Genomic DNA, 18,154 nt, shown 5'->3' with positions numbered 1-18,154 from the left:
TCTTCGCCAATCATACAAAAAAAAGCTGCAGTCATCTGATGAATCATCTTTTATATAAAAATTATTACCACGTTATAAAGGAATACACAGCATAGGATTCATGGAAAAGAAATGTTATAATTTGACTACTACTTGATAACTTTTTTTTTTTTTTTAGTAGTTTCCAGCGAAGGCCACGTTACCTAGTGTTTCAAACAACTCTCTTCAAGATGTTTTTTTGATTATGTACATTCGGCGTCACGTGTTTAAAAAAATGCACATTCGCGCGAGCTACTGTTTTATTTTTAATTTAGTCCCTGCAATCATATATTCGCTATGTAAGTTTTTTCTAGTGACCTTTGGTGGTTTCAAACATGGTTATCTCTCAGAATAGTGATATAGCTCTGTGTGTAACGTAGACAAAAACAACATATTATTAATTTCGTTTAAATCTTTAATATAAAGTATAGTTCTGAGTAAAATTATTGGAAAAAGTGGTAAATAAATAAAAAAGGAGTTTATACAATTATATCTGACGAGAATGTATTCACCTATTATAATTTTATCCATGATGATTTATATCACCACGAAAGTGCCTGCAAGACTTGAAACTGACAATCGCTGTGCTTGCGCAACGGATAACAAAGGGAATGTAACGTGCTAACTTAGTCGTTTTCCTATATCATAATCACTCATAATATTACTACTATTGCGAATATTTTTATAAAATTCAGAGGTACGTATTCTTTACTTCTTAATCTATAAAACTTACGCATGTAACAGGTAAAAAAATAATGCGAAGAATTAAGATTAAGGTGAAAAACGTCAATCCCACATAAAATTTAGGCTTTAGTATTTCGAGAGCTAATAAGTAGATGTTTTATAAACAAATAGAGCTTAACTCTTTTCAATGAACAGTACATCAAGTAGTTTTTACCTTTTTTTATTTTGTACTGTGGGTATTTCTACATGTGATAGGTCTTTATTAAGTTTTATTAAAACGCTTTTTAATGATATTTAACTCTTGTATAAAATACTTCCTGTCAGCTTTCTTTTATATTTTTTGTGCGTTTTGAACGAGTGCTTTGGTAGTGAATATTTTTGTGTTTAATAAAAGAGCTTTTTGTTAAGTGCTTACTGGCAAATTTTTTCGATGCTTTCTTAAAATAGCTTGCTTAAACTGCTTTATAAAACTAGCTCTCTTTAATTTTTATTGTTGTGTACTAACAAGACTTATTTGTTATTAATGGCTTGTTATTTTTAGCTGCAGTTTGCATGTGCTACGAACTTTGTGTTTGATTATTCTTTGGTGTTTTATTAAAAATCAGAAAGTGTTATATTAAAAGTATTTTAAAAAGGCTCTTTACCAAGTATTCATGTCAAGAAACATACTGCACAGGTAATCAGTAACAGTACAAGTGATAATTTTTATGTAAAATTTTGTTAATTTTTAAAGATGCAAATATTGTAAATATGCTTCGATTGATTTCAAATTTAAAAATACGTATGCCTGTCTAGTACCCATCGGTTGACAAGAAAAATTCCATAAAGTTAAAAAAATAATACATCCGATAATTTACTTAAGTTGTTTGAAAGCTTAAGAAAATATTTACTTTACTTTTTAAAAATATTTTGTTAGTTAATTGTACGTTTTAGTGCTCTAGCCGAAATTTTAAATAAATAAAATGCCTCCTTAAATATGATGTTTGTCGCGTGTGTGAAATTTTCTGTATTTTTAATTTTTGTAGGGCTAACAATTGAAAATTTAGTTCATCAAATAAATACTTTTCTTGGTGTATCGTTTACTGTTATTATGTAGTTTTATAATACAAGAAGTTTATTTATTTCGCGTTGGTAAAGTTAATTAAGATTGATAAAGCAGCATTCTTGGTAGTTTTGGAAGTGTGTTCAATTTTCAAATAATTTCCCATTTTTTTTTTTTTTTTTTTTTTTTTTTTTTTTTTTTTTTTTTTTTTTTTTTTTTTTCAATGAAATTTTTAAATAGTTACATACACTTAAATTATTTTCCTCCATTTTTATCTAAATTTTATATCATTTTCGTTTGTTTCTGCAATTGAAAAGGATTTCAACCACAAAATAAAATAAACATGCCTTCCAATGCGAAAAATTCGTCCAAGCGAAAACTTAAATGTGGCACTGAAATTGACACACAAAAAAAATCAAAAAAATATGTATTTTTATTGATAGGTGATTGCAAGAGTTTTATATTAAACTGGGTTTCTAAAAACCAATTTAATTCTTTGTGGTATTAATATTACATGCTACAATAAACAAAACTTGCTCAGGTACACTGAAACCTTAGCCCATATACTACGGTAGAACTAGCTTTTTGGGTCGGAAAATCAATAGTATCACGAAAAAATTACTATTGCTAGTTTTCTATGTTCACAACAAATTGTACTACTTTCAAACATCCACAAAATTTAGCAGAGGCCTCAAAAAAAAAAAAAAAAAGAGGTTAAAACAGGTTTTTTTGCATCTAGAGAAAAAAAAATTAAAAATCGTACAAAACAAATTTGCACGATTTCAAGACGAAGAGAATAAGCCGCATTAAGCTCCATTCAGTTTAGCCGTTTTCTCGCAAATTGTAAAAACCGTTAATTTTAGCCATTTTTGAAAACTCAATAACTCACGTTCTAATTAATATTAAGAACTCTAATCTAACAGACACAAAGTAAGCATCATAGCCTTTATCATACACACCAAATTTCAGCAACATAGGTTGTAAACTTTTTGCGAACCACTAAGAAAACTAAAAGCGCAAAGGACCACTTTCTTACTATAATTATTTAACATACTTGCTGGTGGTTAACTGGTGTGGTGGCATTTAGAAATCTTAAGGTTTGACTCTTGACTAACGAAACCGTTTTTGAAAAATTAAGCTATGTGACGCAAAAAAATTTTTATGGCTATTTTACGAAAGGACCTTTTTTTAGTTTTCTTAGCGGTTCACAAAAAACTTACAACTGATCTTGCTAAAATTTGGTATGCATGTTGAAAGCTATGATACTTACCTTGTCTCTACTCAATTTGAGTTCTTAATATTAATTAGTTGAATTGTCAAAAATGGCCAAAAATGAGTTTTTTGCAATTTGCGAAAAAACGGCTAATTTTAATGGAGCTTGATGGAACTTATTCTTTTTATCTTGAAATCGTGAAACTTTTTTTTTACTTAATTTTTTTTCGTACCAGTTTTAGGTTTTTCTTAAGGCGCGAAAAGAATCTGTTTTAACCACTTTTACTTTTTTTTTTTTTTTTTTTTGGAGACCTCTACTAAATTTTGTAGGTATTTGGAGGTAGTACAATTCGTTGTGAATACCAAAAACTAGCGATAGTAATTTTTCTTAAAGAGTTCGAGTGACAGTCTGATTTATTTTTCACACAACATAACGTTTCCGTTCAGCTTGTTAACGATCCCATGTCTTTTATGTAGCAAATGTGTAAAAGTCCAGAGATCATCAAACAAATGAGTATGAAAAAATACACACGTGCAAGTGTAATTACTAATGTTTTAAACATTTGCAAACGACAAAAAGTGCTAAATATTTTGAAAAATCAATGATTTACCATTTTTACTGACAAATCAATGAAATCACTTTGAAAAAATTTTATACGTAATTGTAAAGTAAATTGATACTTAGGATGGTCAACTTGCATCAAATCTCTCAACATTGATTAAATTTGACGCAAGATAATGTGGTGATGAAGAACTCTTCAAGTCGTTTAAAAGTTTCTTCTCAAGAATGGAGTTCCTCTTGAAAATATTACAAGCTTAGGCTGTGATAATGCTAGTATTGTAGTAGGTTGAAAAAATTCTTTCTATACTTTACTCAAGAAAACAGTTCCCAACGTTATTTTATTACCATGTTCATGTAAAGCATCCGCTTTGGTTGCCAAAAAAGCTGATCGTATATTCCAGCAGAGTGCTAGCATTTGTTTCAAGCAATTTATAAGAATTTTTGCAACAGTTCTAGAAAATACATTAATTTGAAGGATTTTTAAATTTTTTATCAATCTTCAACTAAAAAAAATCTTAGAATTAGCTGACACCAGATGGCTCTGTCTTTCTATTTGTATTGACCATATTCTTGATAATTTTCCAGTACTTAAGTCGTTTTTCTTTCTTAAATGTCATGAAACTCCGCCTAACATTGGCAATGATGATAAGAAGAGCTTACCACAGTTTATAAGCAATTCGTTGCATAATGTACTAGCGTATTTAGAATTTTTATATATACTACATATTAATTCACTTTAATAGGTTTAATGCCGCTTTTCAAACAAAAAAACTATTATCCACAGTGTCAGCTGCTCATGCTCAGAGATTTTAAAGCCTGTCAACTAAAATTTTCTTAATGTTACTTCTGTAAAAGAAATTGCCAAACAAAGTTACTACGAAGTGAGTGATAAAGATTTTTAGCTATTGTAAGATGTTTATATTGGTGATGCATGCGCTTCGATCTTGAAGATTTTTAAAAAAACAGATGAGTTAGAAATTCAAGAAAATTGTTTAAAGTTTTACACGACAGCGTTAATAGAAATTAAAAAATCTTAAAAAGATATGAAGTGAAAATGAATTTGTTGGATGCAATTTGCTTTATTCAGTCTTATTTTCCCGTCCACGGTATAACTGCATTAAATTTTGCAGTAACAAAAAATTACTTTGATTAGTAAAATTTGAGAATGTATAAACATAAAGTTATGTAACTTCAAAACATGAACCTTAAAGTCAGTAATCTTGTAACTAATTTAATTCACATCTGTTTTTTGGTTTTTTCATTTGCTTTTTGTGCATGAAATAATCATTATTATCTTCGTCAACACAGTATAACAAACATGCTCATTAACTAGTCATATTTATATCAAATGATAAAATAATTTATTTATAAATTTTAAATGTCTGAATCAGTAATATAGATATAAACTTGTTGTACAATCTAATTAAGCTTATTAATATATACATTTCATAACATATATTACTATTTCATCAACTGCGTTCATCATTTTTTTTGACATTAACTTATTACTCTCTAGATTGATACATGCAGCAAGGGTGGATTCAGCTTTCGAGTTAGGGGGGGGGGGTCATCAGGATGTCCATTAACCCAATAACCCAAATAACCCAATCAGCGAGGAGCCCAACACCCTGTAGCCTAACTTCTAACCCCACGTAACCCTGTACCCCAAGCATTTTAAACCAAATGACCTCGTGCATTGATGTTGTACTTATTATTAATTAAAAAATAATTCTTTCACTGTTTTTGAAATAATTTAATTTTTTTTTAATAGCAAATTAATCTACATCAAAATAAATGAAATTGAAGAATAAAATCAAGCTTTCTTTTTTGTCTTCTCGCGAAACGATTTATCACTGTTTCACGTCAATGGGTATGTTTTTGTGAACGTGGAGAAGTGCCAGTCCAGAAAGGTGGTCTTCTGCAATTGACGCTCTAAGCCAAGTTTTGAGCCTCTTAAGAGTAGAAAAGGACCTCTCTGCCGTTGCTATACTGACAGGTAGTGTTGCAACAATACATAAAAAAATTCTTATGTTGGAATACATTTCAGCATCACAATTTTCCAACAAATCAGAAATAGACTGCAGAATATTCTTATTACGCTGCCATTTTGCCATCCAAAGTCGGGATTCGTTTATAATTACCGAAACTGAAGTACTGCTTGTCAGCAGTTTATAGTCATTTGCGAGTTGTTTAACAGTTTCAATGTCTTCATTGGTAAATGTATGTTCAACTTTTGGAATTAAAACGCCTAATTGAAATAAATTGAGTACTTCTGAAGACAGACGGTCTTGTAGGTCATTTTTTATAAAATCTAGAAGAGGGATATACACCGCCCTGCGAAAATACTCTTCAGCTGATTGAGCAGGTTGGTTATTCGTTCTTTGTGTTTGTCTTGATACCAGTCTAGGGCATTTAATTTCTACGTCTAATTTTTCAGCTACTTCTTTTGCCTCTTCAAAAAGCTGTTGGAAAACTGAGTGCGTTTGTTCTCTTTTTTGTCGCAGGACATTGATTGTATTATTCATTGCGTCCGTAGCTCTTTTTAAATCAATCGAGCTCGTTTGCAAAAATCTACTCAATGATACAGTTGTACCAAAAAAAATATGCGATATAAGAGTTACATTTTAACGCTATTTAAGGTATTTATGCAATATAAATGATAATTTAAATTGTGTTTGTTAAAATCCTAGAGCGTATGATTAAGACATTATGATACCTGGAGGTAGAACGTGATCCTAGTGGCGTTAGAATCGGTACGAGAGCACTGCCTGATCTCCAGGTCTATAATTTGCTCTAAAGTTGAAGTACACAAACAATAGTTAGCTTCAAATATTTTTACTTTCATTCATTATTACCTAAGAATAACAACAAAATATTTTGGAACTTACCTAAAACATTGCATAAGCAAATAGATGATATAATAAAATCTAAACTGCACAATGTTTGCCTTAAGCAACGGGCATCATTAGCTGTTTTGCTGTCTTGCCAAGTGGAAATTTTTTCGAAGACGCTACAAATTTTCACCAAGTTATCTCCTTGAAATTGCAGATGCCCATCATGCCTTTCAACCCAACGCATCTCACAGATACTTTGCATTGTAGCCCCAAGTTCTTTTTAAAAAATTTTATGCCTCTTAGCAGATGCGTTGGCAAATGCTACAATTTTTCTCATCGTACCCGAGGCATTACGGCAAGACGTTTTAGATGACGCAGCTAACGAGTTATTAAGAACGTGATTACTGCATGGACAATGTTTGGCATGCACAGCTTTTTTTAACAACTCTTGTACTGTATCTTTCGTATCTGAAGCCATAACCGAGCAGCTGTCAGTTCCAATACCCACACAATATGCTAAATCTATATTAAATTTAAGACAGAGATTTTCAACTATTTTTGCTAGTGTCACACCTGCCAAGCGATACTCTACATCGCCCGATTCTTTATCCTCTTCATTACATCTTAGTGAATCATAAGTATCACAAAAAGTTATAAAATCTTCCATTATGATACCATTGTGAAGATATCTAAATGATAGGCTCAGCTGTAAGGTATGTGATATATCGGTCGTTTCATCAAATAAAATGGAAAAGTATTTAGCTTCCTTTATATTCTGGAAAAAACTTTCCTGAATGATCTCCTTACAAACATCTATCAACTCATTTTGCACCGTTTTGCTGATATATGTTGCATTTGACTTTGAAGTCTCTAAATGACATTGTAATGCTATGTCACCGGAGTCCATACGAAATTTCAAAAGGGCTCTAAAATTTTCCTCATTAGCTACCACGCTGTCATTACCTACATGTTTATCCAATAATTTACCATCATCACGGTGGCCTCTTAAAGATAAATTTTGATGACCACAAAAAATTATTGTTTTGACAATTGGTTGCAGGCGTTCTCTATTTTCATTTACTTGTATCATTCTTTGACTACTAATTTGATTTATAATTGTAGTTTCTGGCTTATGATACGTTGATAAAAAGTTTTTTCCAGTTTCAACAGCTATTTCGTGGTATTGGTTTCGCTGGTGAGTTAAAAGAACACAATTTTCACCAAGTAAATCATTAAAGACTTTTAATGGTTTTGTGACGAGACGTTTTAAACGTGTTTTTGATTGTATACCACTTGCAGGCACAGTTGCAAATAAAACACAATATTTGCAGTAAAGACCGTGATCTTTGTCTAAAACAAGCCAGTGAAACCTGTCAAGGTGTGACTTTTGTGCATATTTTTTTGTTTGCTTTCCTTTTTTGTTGACAACACAGTGCGGAAAAACATAATTTGGAGGAGGCACCCAATGATGTTCAAGCAACATAGCTTTTGTTGAATGGTCTGTGTTTTTTCCTATATACCACCCAATATCTAAAGAAAATTTTGATTGGGAAAGCAAACTCTTTACCTGATTAGAATCGGAAGTCGACGTACATGGTACTGATATGCATTGAACAGCATCAGAAACAAGAGGATCATTTTTTCTTCATTTAAGGATACAGAGCTATCGGCAGCACACTTATCATCTGTATGAGTGATTAGCATAGGTAAATTTGTCAGGTGTTCATCTTGGTGATCATCGGTCTCAAGTCTTGGTTTCTTTATAAAGAATGAGTCTATTTTTCGACATGAATCACCTGCACTTCGTTTAAATCCGACAGTGCCATAATCTTTTTCCCTAGAATCATCCTATGAAAAAAAAAAAAAAAAAAAAAAAAAAACACTTTCAGAAAAATCTATGAAAAACGAAAATGTGAGCAACCGCTTGTATTTACATTAACGAATATAATAATTTACGAAGCCAGCCTAAGTACTATATATCCAAAAAAAATTTGTTGTATACGTGTAGTCGTGAGGTTCCGTAAAATTTACTTATCCCGAAGAATATACACACTCACTTAGAACTTTAATGTAAGTATATGCTTATATTAACTGTGATTAACAATAACAAGATTTAAACACCGTTACTTACCATCTCCTCTGAGGTACGTTACAAATTGCAACAACTTTTAAGAACTTTTAAGCAGGTACGATAGGCCGACCGGGTACCGTACAAGGAACGGTAGGCCCGCATGGTACAATTAGAAGATCATAGGCAGACGACAGGCTAGCAGTTGCACGGGAGCGTTATACTGCTATATACTGCTACTGGGTGCGGGCTCCCTACAGATTACAGTGTGGCAACTATAGCGTCATCGTGTGTATGCCATGCCGGTACTCTAAGGCCGCAATCACATAGAGCGTCAATAGTGCAATGCAATACATTTGAATGCACCAGCATGAGAGAGAGGCCGAATAGTCCGTCATCTCTCTCGCACTCGTGCATTCAAACCAGGGATGGGTAAGTATGAAACTCAATGTCTAAAATGTAATTTCATACGTGTATAAAAGTCTGTATAAGACTGTCGAAAATTTTTGAACTTTCTTACAGTTTATGACGTGTATGAAATTATATCGAACTCGTAACCTTTAAACGTTTAAATTGTTTGTTTTTATTTGGCTACAGTCTAGACAGTAAGTATTCATTGATTTATTTATTGACAATATTTTTTGTTTTAGAGAAAATTTTTTCAAAACTATCAATGTATGAAGTAATTTACTCAATCAAGATCAAATATCACAGTTATACTAACCTTTTTCACGTGATTTGGCCACATTTTAATGTTATTTACACTTTCATCCATTTTCGACGTTTCATACAATTTTATACAGCTTAAGACAAATTACGGTATAAAACTAGGAGAATCACAGGGTACGTTTTTTTAGCAATCGGTCGGTCGGTCGGTCGGTCCGATTCCTCTAGAATGTATATCTGTATACATAGTGAGTATAGGTATACTTTTTTGAGGAATTGGACCGACCGACCGATCGCTAAAAAAACGTACCCATACATTTACCCATCCCTGATTCAAACGTATTTCATTGCACTATTGACGCTCCATGTGATGATATGATTCTTCGAATCATTTGTTCAAAGATGGCGTTGGGTTACAATATAGAAATGCACGTTTTGGATCATCGGGTTAATCGGGTAATTGAAATCGCAGCCGCAAACGAGTGAGGCAGTGGCAGCCGTGGCCGGGAAATCAAACGTAAAATAAAGGCGAAATAAAACTTAGAATTATGAACAACGCTTATTCGCTACAAATTACACTATTCCACCACATTATTATAACAACAGTATTATGTGGTTATAGGCTCCTCGTCAATTGGGTCACCGGGTTAAATTGCTTGGGTTAAAGTTAATTGGGTTGTGTGGTTTTAATTTCTTGGGTCTTTGTTTATTGGGGTTAGTGGTTTTGAATTTTCCGTTTGTTTCAGGGGGGGGGGGTCATGACCCCCCTGACCCCCCTGGATTTGCCGTTGACATGCAGGCATAATAACGAGTGGACTAGGCCTACGTATGAAACCACTCGAAAGAAAATTAAAAGCTACAGTAGTCATAAAATCATAAACAGTTTATTCATATATTATTCCAAACCTATTTATTCATCTTTATGTTGCTAATAATTATAATTATAACATAAGTCTTTCTTCAAAAAGAAACAAAAAACGCACCGAAACATTTATCACAAGGTGATGTGGAAAAAGTATCAATTTTAACTTAATTATTATGTGTTATTACTAAAAATAAAGAACTTCGGAAGAATAGCGTCATAGTATTTTTATTTAATAGGTAAGCAAACAAAAGTAATTTTATATTAATTTGCAGCATTAAAATGGAACAGAAAGAAATCTTGTAATATTAGCAGTAACGAAAAAAAAATGTTACTTCATAGCATGTCTCGAACCTAAGTTTGTCAAATCTAGCGTGTGACTGAAAGAGTATACCCACTCGACTACGTTAGCTACAGTCTGTACTCGTATTAGATTGTATTTGAGCTGTAAAAATGGGCCAGTGGGTGGAGCTTAGGTTAAACATACGGTAGGGGGAGCTCTCCCTCCACTGCTTGATAGTTCCTGCCTGACGTAGAGAGAGTAAAATTGTTATGCACTTGTGCAAGAACTTTTAGTTTTTAGCATCACTGAATCAACATGGTTTTACTGGAAACAGATAAACGAATTCTAATCTGGCTGTTTTAAGGTGAACAATCAATCAATTAACAAAGTTTTGAAATAAAGTATCTGGGTGTAATATTGAACTAAAAATGCAGTTTTATTTACACGTTTCATATATCACCTCAAAGATAACAAGACCGTTTATTTATACAATGTAATTTGATAAGTTTCTTATGATGAAGACTGATTTTTATAGATACATTAAGGTGTGATAGTATTACCCCAAGTAGATTTTTCTTCCTACTTAAACTACAGCTTTTTTATCATCCTGTTTTTCGTATCGCAAATACTTTTTTTAGTATCAAAATTATGAATAGAGGTTTGTATTTATAGGATATTTTCATAACTATAGTGATCTATAACTGTTAGTATATATTCAAGGGTAAAGCCATGTTTCTTGATAAGTCGTGGAAAGCTCTCTCTCTTGATATACGAGTGTAACTCAATAATAACAATAACTTTTATTGCATGAAACTGCCAGAACAAGCGTTGATGGTATTTTTTATGTTTCAGCTGTCATTGGAGGTGCAGTGGTTGGACTTCTCTGTGCCATCCTCGTAGTGATGTTTATTGTGTACAGAATGCGCAAAAAAGATGAGGGCTCGTACGCACTGGACGAACCCAGGCGTTCACCAGCAGCAAATTCCTACCCTAAGCCTGGTGCAACTCAACAAAACCGCGAGTTCTACGCTTGAGGAGGCAGACAAAACTTTTTCTCTTTGCCACCTGGTAGACCATCACCATTGACATAAGTATTGCAGGCAGTTAAAAGGCCTCTAATGCTTTCTTGAAACTTGAGCCTCATCAAGCAGAACTTGAAGCTTGGAGACACATAGCTCTAGCTCTACCCATTCGACAAAAAAAAAATTCTCATAGTAGTTCTTTTATACCCGAAACGATTGGATCTACAGGCCATGAAGTAAAAAATAGTATTTTTTTCTCACAAAAATTTTATAACCGTAAACATTAAACTAAGAGAAATATTTTTTATGGTTCAAAATTGAATGTTGACTACATTTCATATGCAATACACTCAAATTCAGGGGTTCCACGAATCCAGATGAAAGGTCCACAATAACTATGCAAGATACAAGTCTCTTTACCCATTCTCTTAGAAAAACAGAACCACTAATTTTAACCACTGGTATCCAAATTTTTCCTGGTCCTAAATAATTGTCAACTGTTCAAAAGGAAGTGGAAGAAAAGAGAATTAAAAAGAAGAGAACTGTGACTGTAGGCTACGGGTCAAAGCTTGTTTTAAAATGTTTATCAGACACTATGGATACAGTGGAAAACAAGAAAAACATAAGATTTTTCCATCTTTGGTTCACACGCATGTGTAAAAAAAGTCACGTCTTGCTGGACCATCATTCAACTGTTATAAAGCACAACGTCAAAATTTCAAGGAGTATTGACATACTCAGGTTTTATTATAACTCTTTGAATAAAACGTTAGTTTACTAGTCTTCAAACTCCTGCCTCTTTTTTATTCATCCTTTTTCCATAAGATACTCTTCGTCTATTCTTGACTTTAAGACCCACAGTTAAAACTCTATACGGATCTATCCAGATGTTATGAAATTTGCATTAAAAACTTCAAAATAAAAAACCTTTTCATTATTACCAATTATTATTAACATTTTGATATTAACCAACATTTTATAACCACACCATTTTATATTCTGCATCAGTGACTTGTTCATTTCTCATAGGATGTATTAATTATACAATTTCAACAATAAATTTGGTTTCCTGTCGATTCAATTGACAAGGGCCAAACATTTAGTCATAAATAATAAGAAAAAAAAATATAAAAAATCTTATTTAGAAAAAGATATTAAGAAAATATAAAAATGGAGATGCACTGTAAATACTCTGTCGGGTACAGAATTGTAAAAGTACTTGAAGCCGAGTTACTCTAGCTCTCCGCTGCGCAAGAGACCACCTCGTCGGCTGCAGGACCATGAGCGTCCCTAAGCAGAGCCACTCTGTCTTTGCACTACGTAAGAAAGTAATTGGTGGGCTGTAAATGCGTAATAGTCCCTCATAAAGAGCTTTTCGGGCACTGCACTGGGTGAGAGGGTGACGCATCAGCTGCAGGGCCGTAAGAAGCCGTGAGATGATTAGGCTCTTAATGGTATGAAGGCACATTGGATCAGCCATAGAGCCGTAAAGGTAACATAGCCATACTATATTCGTATTTATTGATTGCTGAACTAGCTCCGCTCTTCCACACATCCCTGTTTGTCTCGCAAAGAAACATTGTATAACGATACATATTTTTTAAAGCAAAGCTTCTTATGGGGCGTTCTGGGACTGAGAGTGAGCTGGCAAAAAGTGACAGATTTAAAACAACCCGACATACTTCCCCCACTTCGCTCAGTACCACAATTACGGGACGTGTATATATATAGCAGCTGCTACTGCTGCTGCTATGCTGCAGCTGCTGCTGCTGCCGATGGCCCTGGGGTCTGATCGGGGCATTCGATATCTTGCTTAAGTAAGCAGTTTTTTCGATAATCCCTGTAAAATAACTAAAAATGACGATAATGCGCATGCGTAGTTTAGGGATTATCGAAAAAACTGCTTACTTAAGCGAGATATCGAATGCCCCGATCATACCCCTGCTGCTGCTGCTGTAGTATTCGGAGTTGGTCGTACGAGCTCGGAAGCGGTCGAGTTTTGCCGTCTCGAAGGCCTTTTCTTATCTCCCACCGACTCTGTATTCGTATTACTACATCGTAAGTACCAGGTCATACTATATACTTGTGTATTAAACTAATACTTTATAGGTATATATTTTTTACCTTTTTTACAAAACTAGAACTTACGCATCATGACATTTATCAGTTGATGTTAGAATACATATTCATACCAGTTGTATCTATACTTTGTACATAGGCTGGGTGTACGCTGACTCCCATGCCCTCCTGATGATTGATAATAAAATATTGCGGTGAAAGAAATTTAAAAAATACACTAACAAAGCTGATTGACCAGATAAATAATTTTTTTGATAAATAATTTTTTTTGCGTTTTCATGGAATCTTATTTAAGGATTAAATTTAGTCCTCCAATTTACCGTAGTACTTTTTTTAATTGAATTTTTTTAGCGCAAGAGAATGCTTCTATAAGCCCCAAAAAATCATTTATCACTTCGGCTACAAATCGGCAAGGCCGTTTCTCTTCTAAAACTAGTCTTTTCTAATGATCTTAACGTCAATGTGTCAGAATTATTTGTTATATTGAACTCAATATAAAAAAATGGATAGATTTACAACTTTTGGATTTTTTTCCATCACTGAAAACATATTCCGTTTGAGCAATAAAAAGAAAAAGAAAGCTTTGTGTAAGAGTTATCATGTACACGATGTGATAGAAGAAAAAATAAGTTCTGGGCTACATATAGATGCAAAATGCATTCCCCAAACCAAAATGTATATTGTTCCTTACAAAGTTAGATTGGAAGTAATGATAAAAAATGGTATTTTGTATTTTTTTTGTAAATAAGCCTAACCCTAAACTGTGTTTTAGTTGACAGATGACAGAACTGTTGAAAATGCAGTTTTTTTATGCAAAGGTGGTCTAGGAGCATGTAAGCATCAACAAAATTTTTTTTTAATAGATAGGATTTAATCCTAGCTTTGATTTTATTTGGGTAAGAATACTTGAATTATGCAAACAGCTTATCTACATGCATCAAAAGCAGAGGTATTTTTTCGAAAATTGACTAAAATGGACTTACAAAAAATACCGTATACCTTTTGACCCAATAACTTTGTAGTAGAATAGCTTTGGGTATTTGTTGTGGGTGGTATTTAAGGAAGAACGACTATGAAAAAAAAATTGTTTCAACCAACTTTTTTTTTACAATTCTTCAAGTCATTTTAAACCAATTACCGATACGTATATGTGTATCTACAGATATTATTGGTACAATTAATATCGGATAATGTTTCGCTGCCACATACATGAGGTAGCTTCACTTCTGTCGGGTGTCCCAAGACTTCTCACACTTGGTTTGAAATTCTCTTTGTTTTACATTAAAAAATATATAGGCTTACATATATGTAAGTCAATACATAGGTACACGGTGTACCGTACACCATGCTACGCGCGCGCGCGCACGCATGCACACGCACACCTACGGTATATATCTTCCTATATTATACTGTGATTTTGAAGAGCCCCCTTAGTCCCCTCCTTAATAAGGTAAAATTCTATACAATTCCTAAGTATATTGTCTGAGCAACGCTCCAATATTTAGCAGTATCTCTTTTTTCTTTCCCAAAATTTTTAATAAGCAATATTTTAATTTTATCCATAAATTTTTGCCTCATATATTTTCAGACATTAAAAACCACGCACAAAAATGTTATTATTGGCTTGGCAGTGTAAAGTTACATGCTTCTTCAAAAGTATTATAGATTTGGAAATCATGTTCCACCAAATCTAAAGTACTAGCAGCATCTTTAAACGTTCTATAAAGTATTTTGTTAACTGTTCTCCACATTTCAAAAGATTCTGCCCTATTAATGCGATTTAAAATTAGTTTAAATAAAAAACGCTCTGAGTTTTTAGGAGACACTTTGTTATGTTGACCTATAAAATTATTTCAAACTCTTTTCCGATTCACCCATGTTTTGTTACTGAATTATAACAGTTGTATTCTAAAATGTTAAAGTAGCAAATTGTGTTGTGCAAAATTAGTGCAATGATTTCTGAATAACAAAAATTTAATTGCTGTTAACTTAGAAAAATGTTTTTACCTGTTATAAGTCTGTATGATAATAAATTTGTGGGAACTATTGAAAAGATAATGATTTTAGATATTTTATTGGATATCATAATCTTTTGTGCCGATATTGTGAGTAAAGAAAAAAGCTATTTATAAATTAAAAATTTCAAGGTCAAGTTTGTCACATGAAACCTAAATCGCTGATTAACAATTCTAATAATCCTTTTTACAGTAAATTTTATGTGTGTGCGTGTGTGTGTGTGTGTGTGTGTGTAAAAAACGTTCTCCATAAATAGCATGTTTTTGTAATTTTTTTTTGTGCATAACATTTTTTTTTGTATCCGTTTTTTGACTTTTTTCCCGAAATATTATTTTTTTTTTTTCTTTTAATATTTGTAACGCAATAACTTTTTTGTTTGTTATTAAACATTATAACGTTTTTATTATCCTGCAACTTCCTTTTTTTTAAATTATAATAGTTTTTGTTCACAATTTCCTTTAGTTTTTTATCAATTCTAATATTATTATGTTGTAATAAGCCATAATACCCACTATCATATTACCATAAAAAAGTGTATAAATGAAATTACTTGAATTATTTTCACTACTATGAGTGAAATTTAAATGTTTATATTGAATTGTAACAAAAATGTCATAAATTTCATCAAAACTTTTTAATTGAGCTTCTGTTCTGAAACACTAATTTATTTTTATATAAATATTTCTGTGCAATGTACGATACTTTTTAGAGTATGAAATCACTCCTCCTTTTTGCCTCCTACCATACAGCTTATGTGAAGGATTCTAACTCATTAATGGCATAGTCTGAACAATACTCCAATATTTGTTCTAACCGTCTTCAGACATGTTCTACGACTCCCTTCATAATTATTTCATCTACATAATTTTTTAACACATTTTCATACCACCCTTAAGGTAGTGCTATATCACGCTGGTTTTTTTTCTTTGAAATTCTCAATACGATTAATAATTGCATTATCGAAAATTTATGTAAAATCATAACACAAAATTTTCATATTAACTTAAAAAACAACGAATAATCTTATAGAATATTTAAACTATGGACTGGAAGCTTTCTGGTAGCCCTATTTAACACGAAAAGGTAAGAATCATCTGTTTTGTTTATGACAATATGTAAAATATTTCACAAACTCAGATAATGAGCAACCTTTGAAAGGAAAAAAAATTATGTGCAATAGAAATTTTATATAATTAAAAAACTTGTTAAACGTATTATTTAAATGAATATGTATTTATTTTACGTTGATACGTAAGAATGACATATACGTTATATTGTGAAAGCTTTTAATCACGATCGTCGATACTTGATGAAGATTCTTAATAAAAGCTAATTAAATACTTCAGTTTATTTACTTAATATATGTTTAATATGTAAAAAGTGAAGATGTACTAAGTAAATAAACTACGGTTTTTAATTATCCCTAACTTTTAATTCTAATATTTAGGGACACTTGCATGTTCTAATATCTGTATACTTTTAGCCATAGAATATGTAACATTTACAAAGAAAAGTATAAGTGTACTTGTCAATCTGTGATGACATTATTCTAAAATACAATTTTTGCATGGATATAAAACTTTATAAAATATACACCACTTATATTATGTTAGTTAATTACAATTGCATGTATTTTAATCTATTACATAGTAGGCTTATTAATTACAAACATAGTCAAAAATACATTTTTCTGTTACCTTTATTACTCATTGGTTTTTTTATTGTACATCTATACAGAACATGTGCGTGCAGACTTTTATTTTACCTGCAAAGTATGTATGATTAATTTGGTTTAGTAATAACCCCATAGCAATTATTTATACGCTGTATACGTTTATACTGATCAATTTTCTTATTTTTGACTTGACTAGTTTTACACTATTTAGCAAAATTAAAAAATTCTTGTTTCTCCACAATCACTTGTTTTTCTAGTTTGAGCAATGATATAATAATAACAATTTCATTTTTCATACATCTATGTACATGCACTTGACGTGAAAATATTCATTTATGAGTAAGGGTGTGCGTGGATTATTTGATACTTTACAATACTATTTTATAGACTGCTATTACATCCTACATAATTTCCATTTTCATGATTTTTTTAAACCATACACACAATCATCTTTAATACTTTTTACAGTCACTTATCGATTCATTGATGAGGCAATATATATATATATATATATATATATATATATACATTGATGTATATGTGTAAATATTTCTTTAGTCTCAACATGAGTTTCAATGTATTCGGTCGAAAATTGGGTAAGACCAAAAGTGGTGGCCGAGGTCCTCCTGGTATTGGATGTCAACTTACCGCAGATGGAAAGTATGACTTAAATAATAACAGACTGTGCAATGTTAGAACACCAGAACAGCTTCAAGATGCAGTAAATTATGCTTACTTGGTTAAAGTGGTTAAAAAACTTGAAAAAGAAATAGATAGCTTTAGAATTTTTATATACAACTTACAAAAAAAATTTCCATTTATTCAAGCTGATTCAAAAAAATTAAACATAGACAACTAACACATGGATCAAATTGTTGAGGAACTTCATAAGGCAGCAAGGCGTAATTATCCCCATCGAAAATTCAACATTCGTGGTTTAGATGAGACTTGGCAAGCAGATCTTGTAGAGATGCAGCCTTACGCTTGCGAAAACAAAGAGTATCGGTATATGCTCACTGTAATAGATGTTTTTTCCAAGTATGCATGGGCTGTACCTATCAAGAAAAAAACTGGTGAAGAAGTAAATGCAGCAATGCATTCAATACTGAAATAAGGACGAGTACCCACAAA

General features: G+C 32.1%; 1 protein-coding gene across 2 annotated transcripts in view; it reads left to right on the top strand.

Moving 5' to 3' along the window:
- The window catches only part of Sdc (Syndecan), a 304,458-nt gene extending 292,416 nt beyond the window's left edge, over positions 1–12,042 (top strand). For both annotated transcript variants that reach the window (XM_089591026.1, XM_089591025.1), the window contains one exon: positions 11,084–12,042. In XM_089591026.1, coding sequence (XP_089447152.1) covers positions 11,084–11,265 — 182 coding nt within the window. In that variant the 3' untranslated portion in view covers positions 11,266–12,042. The remainder of the gene's footprint in view (positions 1–11,083) is intronic.
- Positions 12,043–18,154: the final 6,112 nt, after the last annotated feature.

Source organism: Copidosoma floridanum, unplaced genomic scaffold (genome assembly GCF_036245765.1).
Source record: "Copidosoma floridanum isolate Cflo_tuat_1 unplaced genomic scaffold, Cflo_Japanese_pri ptg000013l, whole genome shotgun sequence".
In the NCBI taxonomy this organism is placed as follows: Eukaryota; Metazoa; Arthropoda; class Insecta; order Hymenoptera; family Encyrtidae; genus Copidosoma; species Copidosoma floridanum.
This window is presented reverse-complemented; position numbering and strand designations above follow the sequence as displayed.